This window comes from Prionailurus bengalensis, chromosome B3 (assembly GCF_016509475.1).
Source record: "Prionailurus bengalensis isolate Pbe53 chromosome B3, Fcat_Pben_1.1_paternal_pri, whole genome shotgun sequence".
NCBI lineage: Eukaryota > Metazoa > Chordata > Mammalia > Carnivora > Felidae > Prionailurus > Prionailurus bengalensis.
This window is the reverse complement of record NC_057355.1, coordinates 47,615,295-47,640,824: the sequence shown is the minus strand read 5'-3', so window position 1 is coordinate 47,640,824 and position 25,530 is coordinate 47,615,295. Positions and strand designations below refer to the sequence as shown.

Here is a 25,530-nt window from a genome sequence, read left to right as displayed (position 1 = left end):
GTTGAGGCAGGGTTGGGGCAAACCTGGCTATCACCTTCCTAGACTTGAATTATTCTTCTCTATATGTGAAAGAGATCTGTATTTCCAGATTGTTTATGTTCTTATTACTGGAAGTGTGGTCTGTGGGCCAGTAGCATCACATTACCTTTGTGTTAGAACTGCAGAATCTCAGGCCCCATTCTAGAACTTATGTTTTTCTCTCTCTTTTTTTTTAAAGTGTTTATTTTTGAGAGAGAGAGCACTAGCAGGGGTGGGGCAGAGAGAAAGAGAGAGAGAGAGAGAGAGAGAGAGAATTTGAAGCAGGCTCCAGGCTCCAAGCTGTCAGCACAGAGCCTGGTGTGGGCTCGAACTCACAAACCGTGAGATCATGACCTGAGCCGAAGTCAGTTGCTTAACTAACTGAGCCACCCAGGCACCCCTAGACCTTATGCTTCTTAATCTGTATTTTAACATGATCTCCGGTCAGTTGATATGAATATTGAAGTTTGCAAAACACTGTTCTAGGTATCATCCAGCTAGTTGACACATTAACAAGCTGACAGATAACTGTACTTTTCTAGAACTAATTTTAAAAATGTGACCTATAGTGATCTTATTGAAATGTTTATAAATTAGTTTTTAACTGTGCATCTTGGTTCATGAAAAGTTCTGTTCTGGTAGATATCACTACGACTTTGTGGAAAGAATGATGAATAATCTAGAAACAGTAGCTAGTTCATCTTTCAGGTGAAGTTTTGGTATATATTAGATCCAAAACTATGTCAGTCTTTTATAAGTCCGTTTTCTTTGTCCTGTCCTCTTGCATCAGTTTGCATCTGTGGATGAGGTACTATTTCTCTTTGCCTCTTGGGCTGTAACTTTTCAAGAAAATTGTATACATTAAGATGAACTTTTGAGGTGTAGGGAAAATGTTCAAATTTCTATTAATTTTTGATCTTACATGAGCAAAATTATGCCTTACTGAAGTTAGATATGCAAATCTTGCTTGTATGTATTAAAAAAAGTTTCTAGACTACTTCTCTGTCATGCAGTATGACAATCACAGAATTTATCAGTAGACTGGAAAATAATCTTGTAGTAAATTCTGTACTGTGTCCTGCAGAATATGGATGCCCATGGGTAAGGGATAGTACTTACTATTATTTATGTGTGGTTGGTAGTAAAATGATTTCTGTGTTCTTTGAGCACATATTAATGGAAGCCTAAAGATAACTATCCTCTCTGTTAATCTATGTTACACGTAATCTTTGAAGTTAATATACTATGTGTGTGTAATCATTTGATTGTTACCCTAAAACTTAGATCTAGTTGTATTCTTGTGCTTTAGGAGACAGTTTTTAAATTTTTTTTTTCAACGTTTATTTATTTTTGGGACAGAGAGAGACAAAGCGTGAACGGGGGAGGGGCAGAGAGAGAGGGAGACACAGAATCGGAAACAGGCTCCAGGCTCTGAGCCATCAGCCCAGAGCCTGACGCGGGGCTCGAACTCACGGACCGCGAGATCGTGACCTGGCTGAAGTCGAACGCTTAACCGACTGCACCACCCAGGCGCCCCTAGGAGATAGTTTTTAAAAACTTGAATGTTTTATTTTTATGATCAGGATAGAAAAAAGTTCTTTTTTGGTACTTCAAGAATGAAGAGTTCTGAGAGCATACAGAATTAATCTTTTGCTGTTCTTTTGCATTTAAGTGAAGTGTGAACAGTGTGGCTCACCTACAAACACATTTCTCTTGGCGTTTTTCTGGAGTAATATCATTGTGTAATGATGTTAAACACTGGTTCAGTGAGTGTTTTGTAGGTTTCAGTGCCTTGTTTTGACTTACATACCTAAAAGTGGCAGGGGGAGGAAGTGGCAGAAATACCCAGATGTCTGTGAGATAGTGACATGTCACTTAGCACCTCAAGAGTGTTAAGTTTTAAACAACAAAAGTCAACTCCAAGGAGTGACCTTAGCTAGGAGCCATTGTGTTTTGTATAAGCCTCTACTGCATGTGGCTGTGACAGATGAGACTTTCCTTGTGGTTACCAGAGGACATCCTTGTGGTCATAACCAAGTTGTAAATGTCACCTAGATTCTTCTTGTATGTCTGTCACATGTGTATCAGTAATTCTAAAGTAGGTAAAAATGAAACAAAGATTCATCTGGGAGTTAGCACTCCCAGAAGATTAGTTTTAAAACAGAACAGCAGAAGGAGTTGTGACATGCATCCATAAGCAATTGTAATGATTTGACAGTTACTTAGCCCTCAGTTCCTAGCCCTTTGGTTGAACTGACAGCATGCCTGCAAAGATAGTGAGGCCTGTTTCAGCCCCATTAATGTCTTCTTGAATGTTAGCCTGCGGTCTCGGTAATGATAAATGTTCAGTGATTGATGATTTTATAATCCCAGGGGATTCTGGGTGTTTTCTGTTTCTGGGAGCCAAGGCAGTTTGTATTCTTGTTTGGGCCTCTAGGAGGTTTTTCTGATTTTTACTGAAACCATCGTAAGTTAGCAGAAGGGTAGGTATCCACCCGAGGTTTAATTAACCAGGATTCAAACCCGTGTTTAAAAACAGTATGATTTTGTACTTAGTATGTGTGAGACTGAGAACCAGAAGAGTTTTAATCCACAGAGCTTTTGTAACATTTATTTGTAAACGTTAGTATCTTTTTTCCTCCTTTGCTTTTAAAAAACATGTTTTAAGTTATAAGGAGAAATTTAATAACAGCTCTTGTGAGATAATAACATTAGTTTTATTGTTTTCATGGTGTACAATTTCATTTTTAAAACTCATAAGAATTTAAATCAGCTATTTTTAATAAATGTTTTCCTTTTTACATGATTCAGTTTCTCTAGCAGTATATCTTGTTATACTAGTATCAAAAGAGTACAAACAGATCTTTTTTGTTAAATATTTGTTTGCCATTTAGGAAAGGATTCAATTCTAATATACTGATTGTAGATTATTTTAGTATTTTAAGTAATTGGTAGGGTTTAGAGACAGAATGGAGGGTAGAGATAAACATTTTCCTTATTTATTACAACTTAAAAATATATTTTCTTTATCCTTTAAAAAAAAAAAGATGAACTATAGAACTTTCCTTTTGGATGTAAAGAGTTCCTAGGGCTAATTTTCTTTAAGGTCATTAAGAAACTACTTTAAAACCTTAAAAGGAATAAAAGGAGCATTTCTCTTTAGTTTTTCAAGTAATGAACAAGGAATTTGGTTAGGAATGACCATTTGTAAGTCTGTATATTAATTAGATGAGTGTCATTATGCTCAATTAGCAGGACTGCCAAATAATCTCTTTAATACTCCGGTCTTTTTTTTCCCCCTAGGGTTTTACAGACAGCCCTCATTACAGTGATCACTTGAATGACAGTCGATTAGGGGCCCATGAAGGCTTGTCCCCAACACCTTTCATGAACTCAAATCTGATGGGTAAGTTGGTAATTCTCTGCAAGGAGTCTTCACAAAGCCTCTTTGGTCAGAGACATTTTTTATCCCCTTGTCCAGGAAATACACATCTGTATCTAGAAGAAAGTTCCTGTGTTTCTAGGGGCATCCAGGCTTTCCTTATTCAGCTCATTTTGAGGAGCAAGCATTCAGAAAAAGCATCAGTATCAAAAAAAGAAGTAGTAGTGTTTTAACTGTCAGTTTTGGCAATGTCTTTGTGACATCAGGCATTATATGTTTTCTGCTTTCTGGGCAGAAATGTCTTTCGGAGACATTTGTAATTGACTACTTGTCTTAACAGTCATTTATACGTGTGGCAATAAAAAATATGACAAAGTAGTGATTTTAAACAGATTTTACTTATGTTGGACAATATGTCTTTTGGCACTATATAATTAAAACTTAATAGTACACTTAGATGTTGGCAGCATTTGTTTTAAGTACTTGGGTTCATATTGGGGATTTTGAAAGTTGTGTTCTGCAATAGTGAAGTTGTACTTTGAAGGATATTACCTGCCACCCAAACCTGATTATTATATTTTGGCAAAACCTTTAAGGTTAGCTTTTCTTTTTTTTCCCCCCTACTCCCTGCAAAACACCACTGTCTCCCTCCTTTCTTGCTTCCTCATATGAAAGTTTTTAGCTCTTCAATCTGAAATGATAAGCCCAAGTTGTTGGGTTTTTTCCCCCCTCCTACTTTAGATGCCACTCTTTTTTTCTTTAAAAACAGTAATTTTACCTTTTTTGCAGAGCCGGATTAAAAAGAATTTCAGCTTTATGACATGATTTTTCCTTCTTGTTTCTGCTGGGCCTGAGCACATTAGAAAGCTTTGTTTAATCTATTTTAGTTGTCATTGGCGTCATGTAAATATGGAAGTTTGTGTAATTGACATTAATTTCATTACTTTATTTGTTAAGGACATGACCTATATTGTGATCTTAGAATTGTCCTTTTAAGACACAGCCATGCTAATCTAAATGGATTACCCAAATCCAAAATCCTGGTGGTCTGCAATTTCTTTATAAATGGTTTTGCTTTGCGAAGTCTTTTTTTAATTACCTTATCCTCCATGAAGTGTTGAGGACACAGTCTGATATTCTAGTGTGGATTTTGCCGAAAGCAGTTACCAGTTTAAAGCTAGAATCATTGAATATGACACAATAGTAAAAAATCTAATGAGCAGTAAAACTTGTGTTTAAAATGACAGTTTGTTTTAACGTAAATGCAAATGAAAACCACATTATTCCAGGTAAAAATCAATATTAAACTGAGAACAAAATAATTATCCTTGCATTTAGCCAGGGAAAACTTTCCAGTTTATCTTTTTAATTTTCTATTGAACTTACCATCAAAGTAAAATAGATGTGACACTCCAAATAATTTCTTTTTGTAGTGTATCTTTTTCCCAAGTAGCATTTAATTTATTATAAATATGGTAGAGCAAGCTCTAGTCAGTGCTGTTGTAATTTCAGATTGAACTAAGCTTTCTTAATTGAGGCTATACTTCTTAGAAGTGAAAAATCAGAATTTACTCCTTTTTATGTTTATGCAATTTACCTTTATTCTTAGCTCACAGATATGATTTTTAAGCCCAGTGGAATTGCATCATTAGCATAGCTTTGAGCCAAGGTGACTGTTAAAGTTGTGGGAAGTAAATGAATTCTGAGAAGTGTGTATGTCAGTCACTTGCTCTGAGCAGCTGTTGACTAAAAATATTTCTGTAATTCAGTTTGAGGTAACATTTTCTTAGTTGGAGCAATTATGAAAATGTGCTTCTTGGTTTCTTCAGTTTACAGATAATTATTACAAATCTTTTAATAGTCATACATACTCTGTGTATAACATCAACATCTAAAATAAATCTGGAAACATTATGAAAACCCAAATTTAGGGGTGCCTGGGTGGCTCAGTCAGTTGAGTGTCTGGCTTCGGCTCAGGTCATGATCTCGTGGTTCATGAGTTCAAGCCCCGCATCAGGCTCTGTGCTGACAGCTCGGAGCCTGGAGCTTACTTTGAATTCTGTATCCCATTCTCTTTCTGCCCCTCCCTGCTCACACTCTGTTTCTCTCTCAAAAATAAACATTGAAAAAAAAAACAAAAACCCCTCAAATTTATAAACAGATTGATCCCTTCACAGTATGAGTGAAAAAATCTGGATTCATCTGAACTACACTGCACCGTTAATATGCAGCTATACATTTTCATTGTAAATTTTAACTATCTAATCTTAAAAATGTTAATTTACCTATAAGGAAGGAGAAAATAACCCTGAAAATATTAGGCAGGTATGTTCAAAAGGATTTCACCGGTCATTGGTAATACCTAATTTACTATACTTCTTCCCTTTATTTTCAATAAAATGATCACATGAGGTATCTAACAGTTTAAGGAATCTGAATGACAGTAGCTTTGGAAATGAATTTGTCCTAAATTTTAGAGCAGTTCTGTACAGCAACAGGCAATCCTACTTGATGTGAGCTGAAGTAAATGAAGTGTTAGATACTCAAATATGTAGGTTTATAGTGCTCAATATAGTGTACGGATAGATTCACTCTTATAGCCTTTTGGTAATTTAAAGGAATTTCAGACTAAAAACCTATGTTGTTAAAGCATGACTGAGACATGCATAGCAGTATGGGAAGCATTCGGAAATGTAGATACCTAATCATCATTACAGGTAATACTTCAGAGTGATGCCGTAAATGATGACTGCTTAGAAACAGTTAAAGCTACTAGGAAAGCAGTAACATATTTCATCATTGCTGTCAACATATAAAAATACCATTAAGAGGGGGGATAGAATCATATGTTAGGGAATATTGTTATTTTTCGTATTATGTTCAACCATAAGCACATTTGCCTGAAGAAATAATGGATTATAAAGTGCCACTGTCTTTCATGATGGAGCTCTCAAACACTTTAATGATTTTGCACATTGCAAAAATGAGAAATTTTGTCTAACAAGGGTTGATAATGATTCAATAATAAACAATTTACTACAGAAAAATGCATTTCTATATTCATTTAGATATTTTGAAGTGTTTTACATAGGAAATAAAGCTATTATGTTGGATCAGTTAGTGTTTCTTTTTAATGAATTCCAGAATTATCCCATTGATTTGTCATTATGGAAAAAAGAGCTTTCTTATGTTTCAAGTGAAATAAATACATCCTTTTGGCACATCACTAAGTAATTAGCATCAAACGGTCCTGTACTCTATTATAGGAAAGCTGCAACGCTTTGACAGTAGCCCTGAATTGCAGTAATATCACCAGATAATCTTATGTATTTCTAGCCTCTTGCGGCTTTAGTCCATTTCTTTACCCTTAGTTCTCTCACTGATTTTAGTAAGATTTGCTTTCCTTTACCTGTTGTTGATTAGGTATATTTTTGGTGATGGTAGGACCAGTTTATTAATTGGATATAGAAATGAATTATTTCAAAAAATTGTCTACCTTCAATTTCCAAGTGATTATGGGATGAGCTACTCTTATCTTTCTACCTCTCCATGTTTTTCAAAGCCTTACTTATTTTGGACTATATGTGTATATGTTGTCAATGGGAATTTTAAGGCGAGATTATATCACTTCAGTATTACTTTTTTTCTGAGACTTTCAATTGTATTCCTTTCTGAGACTTATTCTGCCTCTAGAGATGTTTTCTTAATATTTTATCTGTTGAAGAGTGAAAGCAGCATGTGAAGGGTATAGGGGGAAATGTGGGGCCAAGAGGAGATGTGGGTTTTATTTCAGATCCTTAAAATTACCTTTCTGATAGGATATTGCTGGTTGGTCTGAAAGGTCTTCTGCAGGTCTAAAATTTTATAGTTCTAAAATCTCATGTATCTAATATCTTTTATCCAACCCTGAAAAAGACTTCAACTGGAATTAGAATTGCTATTTTGCAAATGATAAAACTAAGGCACAGGAAAATTAAGTGTTATTTTTCCCTTGAGGGCACAGAACCAATAAGTGGCAAAACTGAATATAGAATCCATGTCTCCTGACTCCTAAGTATTGTTTCCATTAGGCATGTCAGGTATTTGTTCTTTCTATGCTCCCAGGTTTTTACTAGCTCATCGTTTTCCTACACTCTAATTATGGAGACCCTGGTCTGCAGATGACCAGGAAAAAATGGTTCTATAGCTATATAACTTTGGGACACATTGTACATCATGTGCCCCTTCTTAAGAGATTCATATTGTGCTTTGGGATATTAAAGTCTCTGGAAACAACAACAACAAAAAAACAGGAGGAAAAGCTTATTTAACTTTGGTCATCTCATCACATCCTAGATTCAGATGACACACAGAAGCCTTCTTGTATAAAGGATCATTAGCCTTTGAGGAACTAGTTTTCCATGAGGCACACACTGAGCAATACTTATAGATTGTTTTATGGGGAAAATAAAAGATAATACATGAAAAGTTGTCTGAAATGTAAAATGGCACAATGTTAATGATATTGCTGTATATATTTTTATATATATTTTACATATATATATTATATATATAATATAATTTTATATATATTTTATAACTTATTTTAGACATCTTAGCTAATATAGGTTGGGTTGAGTTGTTCAAATACAGTATTGTTAAGTCTTTTTAGCAGACTTACTTGAATTATAAATAAACCAACTGTCCTTCCTTTCATGTTGGAGTCTGTTTGCTCAGCTCGTCTACCCTTCTTTTTTTTTTTTTCAAAAAAAAATTGTTTATTATGAGAGAGGGGGAGAGAGAGAGAATCCCACGAGTTGCAGAGAGAGAGGGAGTGCAAAACCCAGAGTGGGGCTTGAGCTCACCTGATGCAGGGCTTGAACTCATAAACCATGGTATCATGACCTGAGCTGAAGTGGGACGCTTAACTGACTGAGTCACCCAGGCACCTGTCAGCCCTACCGTTCTTTACCTCAGAGTTTAAGGGGCCCCCTCTAATAGCAGCTACTACATTATTTTCATTTTACTATGGATTCAGTAGGTTTCTATGGGCTTGTCTGGGAATGTAAACCCAAGTACACTTTTTTCCTATATATTTGCTCTTTTCAACTCTTCTGTATACTTGATCTTGCCTGCAGTATAATTTCTGATTAATCCAGAGTTCTTCTAGAGTTACAAAAAAATGTAGAATCACCATTTTCAGAATATCAAGGCACAGTAAGTAGAACTCTGGCCTCAAAAGATTTCTAAGTGTGGGGTACCTGGGTGGTTCAGTCGGTTAAGCAGCTGACTCTTCGTTTTGGCTCAGGTCATGCTCTTGCAGTTGGTGGGTTCAAGCCCTACATTGGGCTCTGTGCTCACAGTGCAGAGCCTGCTTGGGATATTCTCTTTTTCTGTTTTCCTCTTCCTCTTCCCCCCCCCCCCCAAAATAAATTAACTTTAAAATAAAAAGATTTATAACTTTGATGTATATGAAATTCCTTCACTAGATGAGTTAATGAAAATGATTAATGTTTAGCAATTAATGATTAACAATTAATGATAATTGTGCTTAGGGGAAACAGTGTAGTTTAGTACGTGGTTTGACAGTATTTCATAAGGATGATACTTAGGTTTTATTAACTCAAGTCTCAGGAAAGGATATGAATTACATATTCATTGATTTTTATTCTCTGTTCTTTGGCTACTTACAAACAAAATGTTGGCACTGAGAAACTTGAATAAAAAAATCCTAGTTACCATTGAAGAAACCAAAGCCAAGAAGAATGAAGTGAGTAGTTAAAGAAACCTTGGACCCAACCCTCTTCATTCTAATTTAGCTCATATCCCCTTTCTCCTACACTGCTTTTTTTCTTTTTTACCTCTGTCGAGCATTTTTTCCACATTCTAGCTCTTAATATCTTTTTCTTCCTCATGCATATCTTTTTCTTTCTTCTGCTACTGCTTAGACCAGTCTGAATTAACCAGTCTGAATTGTTGAATACCTCCCTCTTTCTCCTTCATGTATCCGTTCATGCCTTTTTTTCTGCCTTTTAATGTGTGAAAATAGCATATGGCAGAATATGAAAGTAAGGTTCAGTCTGTCTTTACAGACTTTGCTGTTTTAATGTGGTAGGGGAAATAATTTTGATAATTATTACACATGTTAGAAGGGGAGTGATACAAAGAAGTTTTTACAGAAATTCAGAAGAAATCAAAATAAGACAGAGCCAGAAGTGAACAGGGAAATTTTTTTATTGTGGAGTAACATGATCTAGTGTATTAGTCAGGACTCTTTTCCTTATAAATGACAGAAATGAACTTAAACTGTGTTCAATAAAAAGTACTGAGTCACATATTGCAGATAGCTGAAAATAGATTGATTTTAGACATGGCAGATCCAGGTGTTCAAACAATGTCATCAGATCCCTTACTTTACCCTTAAAAGTTTTTGTTGGAAGAATGGGATAAAATTGGAGAGGCAAAATGGGCCAAGAAAGTGGAATACGGAAGGGGGTGCTTCTGTGTCTTACGCTGTACTTGTAGTTCCCTCACTCCATTCTTTGCAAATTGTTGTAAATTGACCCTTCTGGCTCCCATTTTACAGGATACCTTATTCCTTAGTGGTTTGGAATGTTTTCTTTCAATGCAGTTATGTTATGTATTTTTTTTAATAATATTCTGCTCCTAGCAACATTGTCTCTTTCCATATCCCTACTTTGCCTTCACAACCTGAAAAGCAGCCTCTTTTCCATAGTTAAAATGACCTGCTACCCGTTCTTTCAGAAATCATTCTTATGAGCCAAAGATTAGCTAATGTTTTTGTTTGTTTTTTAGGCCTACCCAGTCTGGGAAAAACCAGGGTAGTTAGTACTTGAAAGAGGTTTCAGAGTTTCAGGAGTACTTCTGTATAGATTCAGATCCCTTTTATCTAAGCATAATTAATCCTGGAATGAATTACTTAGAAGAATTAGTTAGAATTACATAAAAGAAATGCTGAAATTTCAGAAGATAGAGGAAAAAAATGTTTGATTGGGACTTTATTTGAAAAGTAAAACTAATATTAACAAAGCAAACAGTGATTTACATAATCCCCTAGGTCTTAAGTGAACAAAGGATGAATTAATTATTGAGTTTTTTGGTGTAGTTTTTGTCTTCAGAAAATTGTTTGATAATATAGAAATGTCTTGTACCTGACATTTGAACCTTTTTGATTTTCTCTTTAGTTATTAACAGACTCTAACTCAGGTTCCAATCTGTCAGTGACTTTTGTGTTTAATGAAGTGGTTCTTTGACATCATTTTCAAGGATTTCATGCAATTTTGAGTCTCTTGCGTGAGACTGAACTTTTGATGGATTTCTTTTGTATAGCTTGGTATAGTGGTATATTTACCAAAAGACTGACCAACGACACCATTGACTCTAGCCCGAGATAGCCACACTATCTGCCAGGCCTGTTTCACAGGGATTACATTTTTTTTTTTTTAACTTTTGTGGTTATTAGTGAATATTTTCATGAGGTCATAATGTTGGCTTAACTCTGCATCCTTGCATACTGGTAACTCTAGGGACTCCTGTAAGGAGGACCTTTATTTTTGTTTACCCAGTTCCTGTGCTCATTATCACTTGTGTATGTTCTATGATCAGTAGTTATCCTTACTGCTCTGCATAGCTTTATAGTAAGCCAGTGGCATAGATCTGATAAATGGTTCTTCCTTGAATCTTCCCATTGTTGGTGTCTAATTGCAACCAAGTGAAAGTTAACTCTGCCGATAGTGGGATACATTGCAGGAGGTATGGCTACTTGGTTACTAGAGAACAAAAGAATAATTTTGTTAAAGGAACTTTTGTAAACTTTACAGTTTTCCTAGATGCATGTAATCTGAGATCCACACCATGGCACGTAGTTAAGAATTTGGGGTGCTATTTGAATAAGGGAAAATCCCGGAACAGCGTTATCAGATCATGCCTCCTATGTGGTAATATTTCAGATTTCATTGCTTATGGTTACAATGATCCCTTTATCATTTACTGTTGGTTTTCTGAGTGTTTTGTTAAAAATAAATACTAAAATTCTCATAGAATGGTTGAACTGGAATGGATCTTGAAGGTCATCTAGCTCAGTAGTTCTCAATTGAGAAGGTTGAAAAATACATGGTTATCATAAAGACTGAAAGTAGGAGGAGGTGCAACTGGCATTACCCATACGCTGAAAACTCTGGAGGGTCTTTCAAAATGAAGAGTTAGTACTAGCTTGGTTAGGGTCACACTGTTTTTGCAAGTTTTAATTAACCACCAGATGAAAGTGAATTTTTTAAAAATTTGAAAGCATATCCTGAATTGTTTTGGTTTAAATTGTGGAAACATTATTGTTTGAAGGTATTTATGGCATTCAGATCCTTCAGTTGTATAGGTTTTGTACCGCATTGCTGCAGTACTTAATAAGCTTTGTGTTTTAAGTGAATCTCCTCAAAAGATTGTTGCTTCAGTGTCAGTCCACCATTTATGTAATCTTCTTCGCATTTCAGTTTCTTTTTTTTTTTTTTCTTACAAAATTCAGCCTTTGCTTTTTATAGCTCACATTTTCTGTGGCTTCCATGATGGGTTTGTTTTGTTTTTGTTATTTGAAATTTTAGGTTTTTATGAACAGCAGCACACGCCTTTCTACCTGTATTTTAGGGCTTTCTGGTGTATATCAGGGTGAGTTTTAATTCTTTCTTCTTGAGAATTTTTTTTTGTGTGGCTATTATCATATGTATGGTGTAGTGAAGTATGTAACAATAATCTTTATATTACATACTTGTTTTTCACTTTGAGAATATCTCTGGAGGATTGTCAAACTCCTCAGATGGTATGAAATTTCTAGGGAGTCACAATTAAATAGGAGTAGGGCGCAAGGCTACTTTACTGCAAATTAAATCAATTAGTTAATAGTCATAAATTTTATTAATTTCTGTTACATACTTTTCTACACTGATCCCTGAGATCAGGGGTCAGCAGACCTTTTTGCAAAAAGCCAGATAGTAAATAGTTTAGGGTTTGCAGCCCAGGAGGCAAAATCAATATTATGCAGGTACTTATATAACCATTTAAAAACAAAAAACTATTCTTAGCTCATGGGCTATAAAAGGAACAGTTGGTGGCCTGGATTTGTTCTCCAGGCCTTAGTGTGTTAATCTTATTCCAGATAATGTAACAAAAATACTTTAAACAATAGCAACACTGTCAATTTTTTGAAGAGGTAACATGATATATATGTGTGTGTGTGAAATTCTAGGAAACATAACAGGGTTGTTGTGGGTGTGGGTGTGTGTTTTGAATATCCAGACATGGTGATTAGTGCTTGTGGTGCTGGTGAATTATTTCTAAAATTTCTAGGGCTTTATTACCTCTATACAGAATAGTAAGTTGCTCACTAGGTGAGTTATTTTTCTCTTGTTTTTGTCTTTAGATAGGATACTGATAATTGGCTTTTTAGGCACATGTCAGATTTCCTTCATCTGAAATCTTGGTGTTCCCTTAGTTTTCTATAACTTGAAATTTTTCAGAAAACTCCTTCTCATAACGTCAATATAAAATTGTAGCTGTACCTAGTTGAACTATCACACTAGGAGAGGAAAAGGTGAAACTTAGGCAACCCAGTGAAGATGTAGCATTGAGGCAGTTCTACAGAGAGAAATCTGCAGATAATAGCTGGGAAGAGTCCAAGGGAAGAGTCTCTGATGAGAGGATAGTGTGGCAGTGGCGTAATCATCAAAAAAGTATATTGTTTGTTGCTTTTTTTGAGAGTCTGCACTCTGAATTTGGAAATCTCTCCAAAGGGTGTGTGGTGAAAATATTATAACATTTTCTAGATTTGTATCCGAACAGTTTTTGTAAAGTAAATGTAAATTACAGATTTTTGTTGCAGTTCATGTAATTTTCACGTAACGTACCTTAATGGTTTGTGTTTGGGAAGTGTTCTGATTTGAAATCCTATTCGTCTTCAATTTCACGCTCTCTTCTGTCAGAAAGGTTTAAAAGAAAATGTAGTGGTGTTTTTGCTAAATGATGATTTTTGTAAATTTTTGCTCAGGTTTGCATACAATGAAATATGCTCCCACCAAAGAATTCGCACCTGTTTTTTTATTTTCCTTTCATATATGTGCAAAACATTTAGTGACAATATTAAATGCAGAGAGCATTTTTACTCTTGGTATGTGTGTGATGTGCATGCACACATGCACATCTGTATGTTTAGACCAGATGGGAGCACATTAAGTATAGGCTTTTGTTTTATTTCATTTTACAGTAAGATTTCAGTCCGGTATCTTTTTAAAAATGTAAGTATTATCTTTAGGTTTTCTTTTTTTATATAAATGTACTTTATTTATTTTTAATGTTTATTTATTTTAGAGAGAGAGAGAGAGAGCACCAGCAGGGGACGGTCAGGGAGAGAGGGAGACACAGAATCTGAAGCAGACTTCAGGTTCCAAGCTGTCAGCACAGAGCTGATGCAGGGCTTGAACCTACGAACTGTGAGATTGTGACCTGAGCCGAAGTAAGACACTTTACCGACTGAGCCACCCAGGCACCCCTATCTTTAGGTTTTCTTTTTTTTTTTTTTTTTTTTTTAATTTTTTTTTTCAACGTTTATTTATTTTTGGGACAGAGAGAGACAGAGCATGAACGGGGGAGGGGCAGAGAGAGAGGGAGACACAGAATCCGAAACAGGCTCCAGGCTCTGAGCCGTCAGCCCAGAGCCTGACGCGGGGCTCAAACTCACGGACCGCGAGATCATGACCTGGCTGAAGTCGGACGCCCAACCGACTGCGCCACCCAGGCGCCCCTCTTTAGGTTTTCTTTGTAAAAAATTGCTTTTAGTTTTTATTATTTATTTATTTATTTATTTATTTATTTATTTACAGCAATCTCTACACCCAACATAGGACTCGAACCCAAGACCCTGAGATCAAGAGTCTCACACTTTTTTAACTGAGACAGCCAGTCACCTATCTTTAAGTGTCTTACAAAGATCCTAGAAAACATCTTCGGGTACTAGCACAATAGAAGGTGTCTGCTTATAATTTACTTTTTCCCAAGAGATACAGGGGATATATGTATATATTCATTCATAATTTTTATGTTGTTATGTGTATTCTCTATGTCTGTTTATATTTTTCTTTTTTCTTTAATGTTTATTTTTGAAAGAGAGGCAGAGCATGAGCAGGGGAGGGGCAGACAAAGAGGGAGACACAGAATCCTAAGCAGGCTCTAGTCTCTGAAGTGTTAGCACAGAGCCCCGTGTGGGGTCGAACTCACAAACTGTGAGATCATGACCTGATCATGATTTTACCTTTCCAGTTTACCATGATACACTTGGAAGGAAAAACATGGTCTCAACATACTTATGAAGATGAATTTGTATACCTGTTAAAAAAAGGCATTGTGTCTCAACTCCACCAGTAAGGAATTTAATCTAAGGAAGTAACTGAAAATTTACATTAGGAATGTAAAATGGTATAGCCATTATAGAAAACATTCTGACTGTTATAAAACTAAATATGCAATTACTATATAACTTAGCAATTGCACTCTTGAACATTTATCCCAGAGGAATGAAAATTTACACAAATGTTAATAGCACCTTGTTTGGTAATAACCAACAAATGGAAACAGTCCAGATATCCTTCACTGGGTGAATGGTTAAACAACTGATACACTCATACCTTGAAATATTATTCAGCAATAAAAAGGAGTGAATTATTAACCATTGTAAAACTTTAAATTGATCTTGAATGAATTAGGCTGAGTGGGAAAAAGAGCCACTTTTCAAAAGATTATATATTGTATGATTCCATCTGTATACTACTCTTGAAATGGTAAAATTGTAGAATTAAGAACAGATAGTTGGTTACCAGGAATTAAGGAGACAGGTTGATGTAGTTATAAAAGATGAACACAAGAGATCCTTATAGGCTGATGGAACTGTTCTGTATCATGATTTGCAGTGGCAAATATGTAAACCTACACCTGTGATAGAACTGTATACAATTAAACGTATACATGTGCATTCACACAAATGGAAAAACGCTGGAGAAGTCTGAATATGACAAGTAGATTGTGTCAGTGTTGATGGCCTAATTGTGATATGGCAAGATGGGAGAAATATGTAAAGAGTATACAGGATGTCTCCATTATTTCTTTACAACTTCATGTAAATCTACAGTTATCTCAAAAGAAAAGTTTAATTAAAAATACATATACAGGGGCACTTGGGTGGCTCAGTCGGTTAAACATCCGACTTCGGCTCAGGTCATGATCTCACAGTTTGTGAGTTCAAGCCCTGCGTTGGGCTCTATGCTGACAGCTCAGAGCCTGGAGCCTGCTTCAGATTCTGTGTCTCCCTCTCTCTCTCTGCCCCTCCCCTACTCTCTCTCTCTCTCAAAAATAAAAATTTAAAGAAAAAATACATATACAAATGGATAACTGAATATATAAATAAATAAACTGAAGGAAATTTAAAAGATGTAGGAGTGTGTAGGTTAGGGAATACAGGGGGGAAGAGAAGGGTCATAGTGTGCAGAGATTACTTTTCTAGAAACATTTCTAATAGAAATCTATACCAAAATAGTCCCCCTTGGGGCCTATTAAACCACTGAAAATCCCTGTATTTCTAAAGGAAGAATGGCTCTTGAACTTTTAGTTTTGGGAAACTGTGTAACTGTAATGGTGACACTAGCAAGTGAGAAGAATCTTTTTGTCAACATTTGTCCTTTGCTTTGTGTGCACAGCACGCAGTATTGTACCTGTGGGCAAAGGGAGTGGGAAACATCAAAGGCCAAAAAGCTGTATATGTGTTCTTGAGGACATCTAAAAAGCAAGATAATCTGCATTTCAGAATTGAATATTTATCTTGAAAAATACTGGCAAGAGGGCAGCATGTAACACTCGGTGCCTGGGATGTGGGAAAGAGAATAAGCTTGTCAGAGAAAAATATTGGAAGGTCCCAAAGTTAATTTTTTGGTGGTTAAACTTCACTTGGGGCTGGTCCTTGTCTCCCCACCCCTCACCTCCAAGGCAAGGTAGAAACTTGCAACAACAAATTTTGTCTGGATGTATCCTCACTTTTACTTGAATGAGAAATGAGGTTTGAGGATCAGGTTGACTGCTATTTATAATTTCAATTAGATATGAAAAATTCCTCCCCTTCACTTAAAATGCTAATCCTACTTAGGAAACTCTTCTGCAGTTTTCAGATTTTCACTAGTCACAGGAAGCTGGTTCCACAGGAAGAGTTTGAGAATCTAGGTAGGTGAGGCTATTCTGGTGGTCCTTGGGGTTAGGTATTTTAGGCAAACAACTCCTTAGTGGAAGTTCTGGCTTGGAGTCTTTTGTGAGGTAATTGGGTGGAGAAAGGGGGAGGGTTCTTGGAAATGGAGTTGAGAAAAAACATCAGTAGGCTAATTTATAACTTCCCCATGTATTTTAAAAGATTCTACATAATTTGTCAAATTTTCCTAAGCTTTTAAAGAAGTCCTGCTTTTAAATATGTGTGCAAAGAGCTAATAATAAATAAAAGCATACTTTCCTCTGTGTTAAAACTTTTGTGTCATTTGTGAAAAGCAAAGACCGTAATTATGAATCTATTAAAATCATAACTGGTGTATTAGAAACTTAAGGTTTGTGGAAACATTTTTTTAAATGATTAGCATTAGAAATGTGTGAGTCCTTAGGGGCAGATTTTTTTTATATAGTGAAAGCTGAAGTAAAAACAAACCACCCCTTACTTAAAAAGAGGTTTAAGATGAAGTGGCTAAATCTCAAATTTCCCTTTTTGCTTCACTGTGTCAGTTAATCTGGCTGTAGGGTATATTTATCTACTGTGAAGTCCACTGATGCATGCAAAGCTGAGCGAATACAATTTTCCCTAGTGGGTCTTCTTTCTTTGGGCATTTGTAACTCTGCTTCAGTGTGTGGGGTCAGCTGGGGAAAGCTAGGAGGGATAAGATGTCAGCTATTATAAAGGTATTAAGATCTTGTCTTAGGAAGGGAATAGGGCATCTGATCTTCTAAAAAATATATTTCTTATTTCCTATGAGGCAGTTAGTTGGAACCATGCATAATGATCATAATTATTAATATCATAAATAGGACAGTGTAAGTTCTGTGGCATTTAATGAATAATTCTGTAATTCTTTGTACTTAGGTTTATGCTTTTCTGTAAGAATATTGGAATTTTTATTTCTCTTAACATAAAGTATCTTAACTTATTCTTATATTTAGTTAATTTGAACCTGTGGCCTAGGTTAACTATTAACTAATTAAACTAGTTTGGATTATTTATTTTAGGCTATTATCATCAGTAGTGTTTTAGGGGTTTTTTTTGAGATAAACACTGAATACTGTTGTATATCACAAATGAATAGAAATTGTTGTAGAAAGCCAGCTTACTTGGCTTTCTACCTTCCTTCATAAAAACTACTAGTTTAAGGTCATGAGATTTATTTAAGTCATTAAATATTCTTATTTAAATAAATTACACATTACCATAAATCACAGTTGTACTTAAGTCAACCATAACGAACTTCCTATTCAATGCAGATATATCTAGGGTATCTAGGAAACATTAATTTGTGAAGGAGCAAAATTAAAGAAGTTAGAATGGCCATCAAGCTGTATATATTTGTAATATATATGTAATATTTAAAAAATCAAGATCCAAATGGTCCTGATATTTCTAATGAGAAAATATATAGATCATTCAGTGTTGTAGGAAACTGGAGTGTGGAAATTCAGAAAAAGTTAAAATGACTCATAAATTACCCAGCAAGTTGTAAAGACATAGCTTTCTCAACATGCATACTCATGTTAACATAACAGTGTATAATATATCTGATTAATGTCATAATAGATTGCCTTGCAAGATAATGGCTCTAAGGGTCAGTAAAGCACGCAGTAGGAAAGAATTAACATGGTCAATCTAGGCTCCAAAAAAAACCCACAAGATTTCTGGTTCATCTGCTTATTAAGATTTTATTTAGAAGAATTCTGTTTTAAAGCATTTTAAGTGTACCATAATAAGGGGGAAAAGGAGCTTTCATTTGCCTTTGAAAGCCATAGCAGGATAGTGTCACAAATAGTGTGAAACTATATGACACTATAAGAATCTTCCTGGCTAGTGTTAGTAGTGTCTAATCTAATGCGTGTGATATTCTCATTTTTAATACAGAATCTAAACAAACACTTAGGCACCTGAAAAACTGGAATCATCTTTCCATAGTGCCCATTACTTAGTTTGTCTAAGACCAGGCTCTCAGGAATCAGTTCTTAGGAATTTGATTGAAAGTTTGTTTTTAATTGGGGAAAGTGAGTTCTTTGTGTATAGGAAAGAGAAGAATACAAGAGTAGTAATGTAGCCTGTTGCCTTCTGTCCCATTCCACAAAACCCTTTAAGAGATTCAGTCTGTCTTTATGGGTTATTTGGGCTGGACTTAGATAGAATGGATGCATTGGCTATTGAAAGCTAAAAATGGCTTTGGTACGTCTTGTACAAGTGAGGAAACTGAGATGTTAAAATTGAGGTACTTTGGAAGCCACACCTTCAGAATATTCCCAACATTTATTGAGTTGTTAGGGGAAAAGGAAAAAAAGAGTTGATGTGATAATAGGAGATTCAAATTGCAGTGTGTGGGTTACTGGGCTAAAATTGTCAACAGAAATAATAGAGTTTCACTGAGTGAAGAACACATTTATATCCTGTCCCAGGTGCAGTGTCCCTGGTGTTAGTCCCATGTATGGGATCTTAAGGTGAAGTCATGTTTGAATGTCCTCCCTTTTCTGGCTTGCTCTATTCCCATTCTAGTTTTTTTAGTTTTTTAAAGATGAAGGTCACCTGTGGCAGAACTGGTATGGACTGAACTAACTTGCTTCTGGTTGGCTTCTTGGAATGTCTTGTTATTTCACCCTGGACATAAGCATGGAGTAGCTGAATCTCATTGAGTTTTACGCCAAACTCCATGAAAACATAGTGCCAACAGCCTTTCTTAGCGACTTGTTGCAGGCATAAAAAGGGATTTTTTGATTCACTGGGGGATAGCAGAAATTGCTTATCCTTCCCTAAGACCTAACAGTGGGAGATAATTTAAACTGAAGCCCTTGGTATATGCTTATTGAGGGAAGATGACACAGAACTGATCAGCAGACCTTGGTAAGATTTCATCATTTGCCTGTGTGGCATAGAGGAAACTTGAGACGATAGAAATGAAGACTTCTATTGGAAATTTTTCAGTCCAGAAACCCTAGTCCTCTGGCAGCTGAGGTCTCTAGCTCCCTAGGCTTGAGTCGGAAGCCTGGGAACTGGGAATAACCTCCATGCCAAACTAGCCCTGTGGCCTGACCTCACTTGAGTTCCCAGGTGATCTGACTTTCCAGTGATCTGACATCATAGTGCAAAGGAGCCAAGCCTCCGGTAGCTTTTTCACGGATAGGCCCCAGATTAGCCCTGTGCCTGAAGGATGACTACTTTGGCAGATAACTGGGAGCAAAGAACATACCACTTGGAATGCCCTAAGTTGTCTGCTAACTCTTTGTGCCTATGCATGGCCAAGCTGCAATTTGATCTCTACAACTGTTGGGATACAGAGGTGCTGCCCTAGAGCAGCTTAGATTGCTGTGTGCTGGGAGTGTAGCAATTGATATTCCATCCTTTCAGCAAGGCCTGCGTGGCTTTGATTTTCTGTGGAAAACCAGTGGACAGGCAGTTCATTTTGTGAAATTGTTTTGGTATAGAGCAAATTCTAATAGTTTTTGTTTTCTGTAAGTGTTTTAATACACCACCTGTCTCTTCATATTTTATTGAGTGCCTTCTATTTGTTAAACACCATGCTTGTGAGAGTGGAAAATACCAAGATGAAAAAGACTACGTTGTCTTCAGAAGAACTATTAAGGACTCAGACTTTGTACTTAATAAGCTTATAATGTATATAAAGATAGAATATTGTGTAGACATTAAATTCCAGATAAAGCTGTAGGAACCCAGTACATTTGATTTAAGTGGGAAAAGAAAAATAAATTTTAAACTCATTAAACTTAAACACGATTTTCAGTATGAATGCTAAGTTTTTTGTTAGGAATTTTAGTTTTTCGTGACAGGAATCTATCATAGATCTCTCTACATCATTATCCTTTCTACAAGGAAAAGTTTAGGTTCCTTACCATGGCATTTAAAGAATCTTCATTTTCTAGCTCTCACTTTTTTTCATCCCCATCTCTGTCAAGTACTCTTCAGTCTAGGCATATCTCAGCAACTCCTTATTTCTAGAATTATCATTCACTTTGCAGTGTTTGCCTTTGCTTAATGCCATCGACTTTCTTCCTATCAAGAATCAGTTCATATTTGATATCCCTGACTTCAGATAGAGGCAATATCACTGCTTCTTTTGTAGTTTCTTAATACTTTGTGCAACTTGCTGAGTTCTTTTTTAAATCATCTTTTATCATAGAGAGTTGTATACACCTCTTTTTCAACTGAACTGTAAATTCCCTGAGCATTTATTATTAATTCTTGTATCCATATCTTTTAGTATATGCCTGAAACATAGTACTGGTACTTAGTAAATAGATAAAGTAACATTTCTTGAGTGGCTTTCCCTTACCTTTCAAGAAAGGACTACTAAAGTTGAGAGTCTGGTCTGCCAGAAGATACAGAACAACCTTTGAAAAAAGTAGATTTAGAGGTGAGCCTGTCTATGGTCCCAACCTTGAAATTGAGTCTTGGGCTTTGGTAATGACCTTCTCAATAGCAATAGGAGACTTCAGTGAGTGGGGCTTAAATTCTGAGAACCATATTGAAGCCTAGCAACTGAATTTATTTTTGTGATCCCTTTTTGAAAGTACATAACATAAGTATTACTTCCTGTTCTTTAACATATGAATGTATTACATGATGTTTTATTTATTGCTCCATCAAAAGCTTGTTACTTGCAGGGGAACTGGTAATCACTGGCAGTTTTTCAGTGCTTTTCAGCCAGTGAAAAAAATATAGGCTGTTTAGCCAACTGTAATGTTTACATAAACAATTATGATTTTAAGTGGAAGTCATGGCAGGATCGGTGGGGTGGAAGTACTTAGCTTTTGTAAGCATTTTTTAGGATGTCTGAATTTCTCACAGAATAGGTTCTAGTTTGACAAAATCTCAGTGTTGACCCTTCCCACTCTTCTTCCCAAATAGACAGTGTTCTTGGTTTCATAATCTAGTTGGTTGACTTTTAAGTTGTTTTATGTCTTTTGGAACCTTTATGCCTTACACTAATAAGTATATATTGAATAAATGAATGAGTAAAAGCAGATCCTTATCAAGCTCAAAACTAAAATAAGGGCTGTCTTAGTGCAAAGAACAAAAACCCAAATTAACCTGAATCTTCATTTTGCTCTGTTTCTATTGCATGACAGTTAAAAATAAAACAGTTTTCAAACAAAATTAAATGTCTGATTAAGCTTTGGTTTAGACTGAGAAAACTTTGAGCTTTCAGATTTGTTCTATTCTTTTGATTTTAGAAGACTCTTTTGGGATCCATTTACTTCACAGTGTGCATAATAGTTTTCCACCCTTTCATTAATTGGGAAAATTGAAGAAAGTCAAAAGGGGGAGCCTGGGTGGCTCAGTCGGTTGAGCGTCGGACTTCGGCTCAGGTCATGATCTCATGGTCCGTGGGTTCGAGCCCCGCGTCGGGCTCTGTGCTGACAGCTCAGAGCCTGGAGCCTGCTTCAGATTCTGTGTCTCCCTCTCTCTCTGACCCTCCCCTGTTCATGCTCTGTCTCTGTCTCAAAAATAAATAAATGTAAAAAAAAAAAAAAAAAAAAGGAAGAAAGTCAAAGGTTCAAAGTTCCATTAAAAATTACAGTTTGGTCCCTATTGATATTCACCAGCTTTAATGCATTTAATGTTGAGATATTTAAGAAATGAATTCCATAAACAAATGAAACACATTTTATTCTAGATGTTAGCATCTGATCAAAGTAAATTTAAAATTCTACAATTTCTGAGGTTTTAACATCAAAATATATGGTTTTGTAGTTACTGTGAAATTGGCAGTGACATTGGTGACATTGGCAGCTCATGAGCAAATGACTGTAAATCTACACACTGCTATGGAATCTATTTGAAAATATTAAGAACCTGGTAGAGCTGTGGATTATATTGGCAGAAGCTGTGGCTAATAGAAATGATTTAAAGGAGCAGGTCTGTAGGCAAATTCTTAGGAAAGGCTGGTCTATTTTTGTCTAAATTTTAATTTTGTTTCAATGCTTTATATTTTACCAGTGACTGGTTTGGGTTAATAAGCATAATCTGTCAGAATGTTAATGTATTTTTAAAACTTAGTTCAGTTGGATTACTTAGTTCCTAGGAGAGAAGTTTTAATTAAGGGAGAAGGGAATTCATTTATTTTGGAATGTGATACACTATTGATGACAAATCACTGCAGGGATCTACAGTAAAAAGTTGCACACACTGGGCACCAGGTGAGCAGAGATGCTAGATGATAGGAGAGGATTATACAGTAAGAGGTAAGAAGATAACTCCCACCAAACCCAGAAAAGAAGGGGAAAAATGTCATTTTCCTTCTCACTTCTGTCCAGTTGCTAGGCTGCTATTTACACAGGACCTTACTGTGTTGGATTCTGTTCTGATTGTTTCTATAACATTGTCCCATGTAATCCTCAAGAAAAACATGTGAGGTAGGTATCGTTACGCTCATTTTACAGATGAGGAAACTGAGGCACACCAAGGTTAAGTATTTTCTTAATGCTGTTAGTAGTGACAGAAATATATTGGCCTTTTTTTTACTCCAGAGCTTTTTAACTGTCACACTGTTCTAACCCTAGATTCCACATATGAACCTTTTCTCATGTACAAGTAAATTCCAGGTTCCTAATATAGCTGACATATAAATAAGATTGTGGGACCCAGTGGTTGACAAGTTATGTATTTTTTTTACTCTGATAGATACTGTTGCATAATATTTTCTAAGCATGGACTTTCTTTTAGTAATTGTTTATTAGATGATATATGAGAGTTATACAGTCTCATCCTCTGAGTGGTTATACTTTAGTATAGTTTATATAATAATTGCCATTCCCATTTCATTTAGACTACTGCATTATTTTGGTTTTCCTACATAATTTAATGGCTGAGAAACAGATACTTTATTTAGTTGTGATCAAGTTATTGAGAAGAAGCCTGGTACATTGAGAAGAATGATAAAGTAATTGAGTGACAACTTTTATTGGCTTCCTTTCCCAGGTGTGAGTTGATTTGGGTACTGTGTTTCCAAATTTCATCATTCTTTGGCATCCATGTCAAACTGCTAGCCATGCAAGTTCTTTCTTCTTAATGGCAGTTTTCTTTATGAAGAAAAATAGAAATAAAGAAAAAAATGCTTTATGTTGAGATTCAGTTGCCAGCATCTTTAAAATCCAGTAAAATAAAAGAGGTAGAAAGAAAGTATGTTAACTTCTTCTTTATAGTAAATATCAGGTATGTAATAATTCTGGTAGAAAATATCTGTCACAGAGTACCTGGGTGGCTTAGCCAGTTAAGTATCAGACTTTGGCTCAGGTCATGATCTCACTGTTAGGGAGTTCGAGCCCCATATCGCACTCCCTGCTGTCAGCATGGAGCCTGCTTTGGATCCTTTCCCCCTCTCTGTCTCTGCCCCTACCCCACTTGTATTTTCTTTCTATCTTTCTCTCTCTCAAAAATAAATAAACATTAAAAAAAAAAGAAAGAAAAAGAAAATGATCTATCATATTACTATAATTTTAAGATCTGTCTTGAGTGAGCAAAACTACTTCATAACTGTAAATAAAAAAGCTACTTTTCTAAAGCATTACTGATGTCAGACTATGTGATTTAAATTCTGGCTCTGGTTTCTTTAGTTTTTTATAAGTGAGGATAGTAATTATACTTAAGTTACAGGATTGGTTTGAAAATTAAGGGACATACTCAATGCAAAGAGCTTAACATAGTACCTAGTACACTAATAATTCTCAATAAACATTCCCTGTTATTGATGAATTAAAATTTGTAGTAACATTTCTCTTAATTTTGGATGAAGATCATTTTATTTCAGTTAGAATCCTGCCACTCTTAATATGAGAACTATTGTTAAAACAGTTGTATAATTTTAAAAGTGGGTTTATGGATCATAAAAGGCACAGGAAAGCTTGCAGATGTTTTAAAAACTTGTTTTGTGAAGAGATCATATTCAGCTAGATAATCTGTCTACTGAAAAATAACAGGGAAGGCATATTAAAATTTTGTTGTTGATAGTTTTATTGAGTTATTTTTGTCTATCTTTGTTCTGTCAATTCTTACAATGCAGAAGGCTTGTCTTCTGTTCAGTACAGTGATCAATTTAGTTGGGTGTACAGTATTTAGGATGAGACTGCTAGGCTAGGATGTGTTTGGCAGTCTGAGGAAGGCAAGCTTCAGTGTTGATTCTAACTCCACCTCCTCTCCATTGTGTTCTTTCTAAGTACAGACACAGCTTGGTCCCCTGGCAGTGACATACAGTAGACGTCAATAACAACCTTTGTAAATGTTAAATAAAGGAGCAAATTGAAGGGCAGTGATTCATTAGGAAAGAATTTTGTCTGAGCAAATTAACTCTTATTTCTGTTAACCAATGTTAAAGAATCAATGACTGTCTCCTGAGTCTTTGGATACATTTGAACTAGAAACTATCCAGATGAAGGGCCTCTCTTCATTTTAACGGGTGCTTGGATCTGGGATACATGTTGTTCATTTGAAATCTTTTTTTTTTTTTAATTATACTTTGACATCTGGCCAATTTGATCAGCATCAGACAGTGATGTTAACCTTAATTTGCAGAGTAGTTGTCAAAAACCTTCCAAACTTTAGATTTAGATCTTCATTATCGATTTTTCAGTCATTAGTTGCATTGTGCCTTTGTCTGTTACTTCCTCAGACCCACCTGTCTGGATTAATTCAGTAGTCATTCTACCTCAACAACCTTGCTAGGCAGACAGCCAAGCAGGCAATGTATTTTAGATTTTTGTGTCCAATATGTTTTCCATTTCCTTGCCAGTTTTTCTTCTCTTGCTTAACTAGTGCAAATACAGCCTATGTGTCTTTAAAGTTGTTAGCTTTCAACAAATTCATTTTAAAT

General features: G+C 35.6%; 1 protein-coding gene across 8 annotated transcripts in view; it reads left to right on the top strand.

Annotated features, from left to right (window-relative positions):
- Nucleotides 1-25,530, top strand: part of TCF12 (transcription factor 12) — a 386,235-nt gene that overhangs the window by 195,165 nt on the left and 165,540 nt on the right. For all 8 annotated transcript variants that reach the window (XM_043555341.1, XM_043555339.1, XM_043555338.1 and 5 more), the window contains one exon: nt 3,322-3,424. In XM_043555341.1, the coding sequence (XP_043411276.1) occupies nt 3,322-3,424 (103 nt within the window). The remainder of the gene's footprint in view (nt 1-3,321; nt 3,425-25,530) is intronic.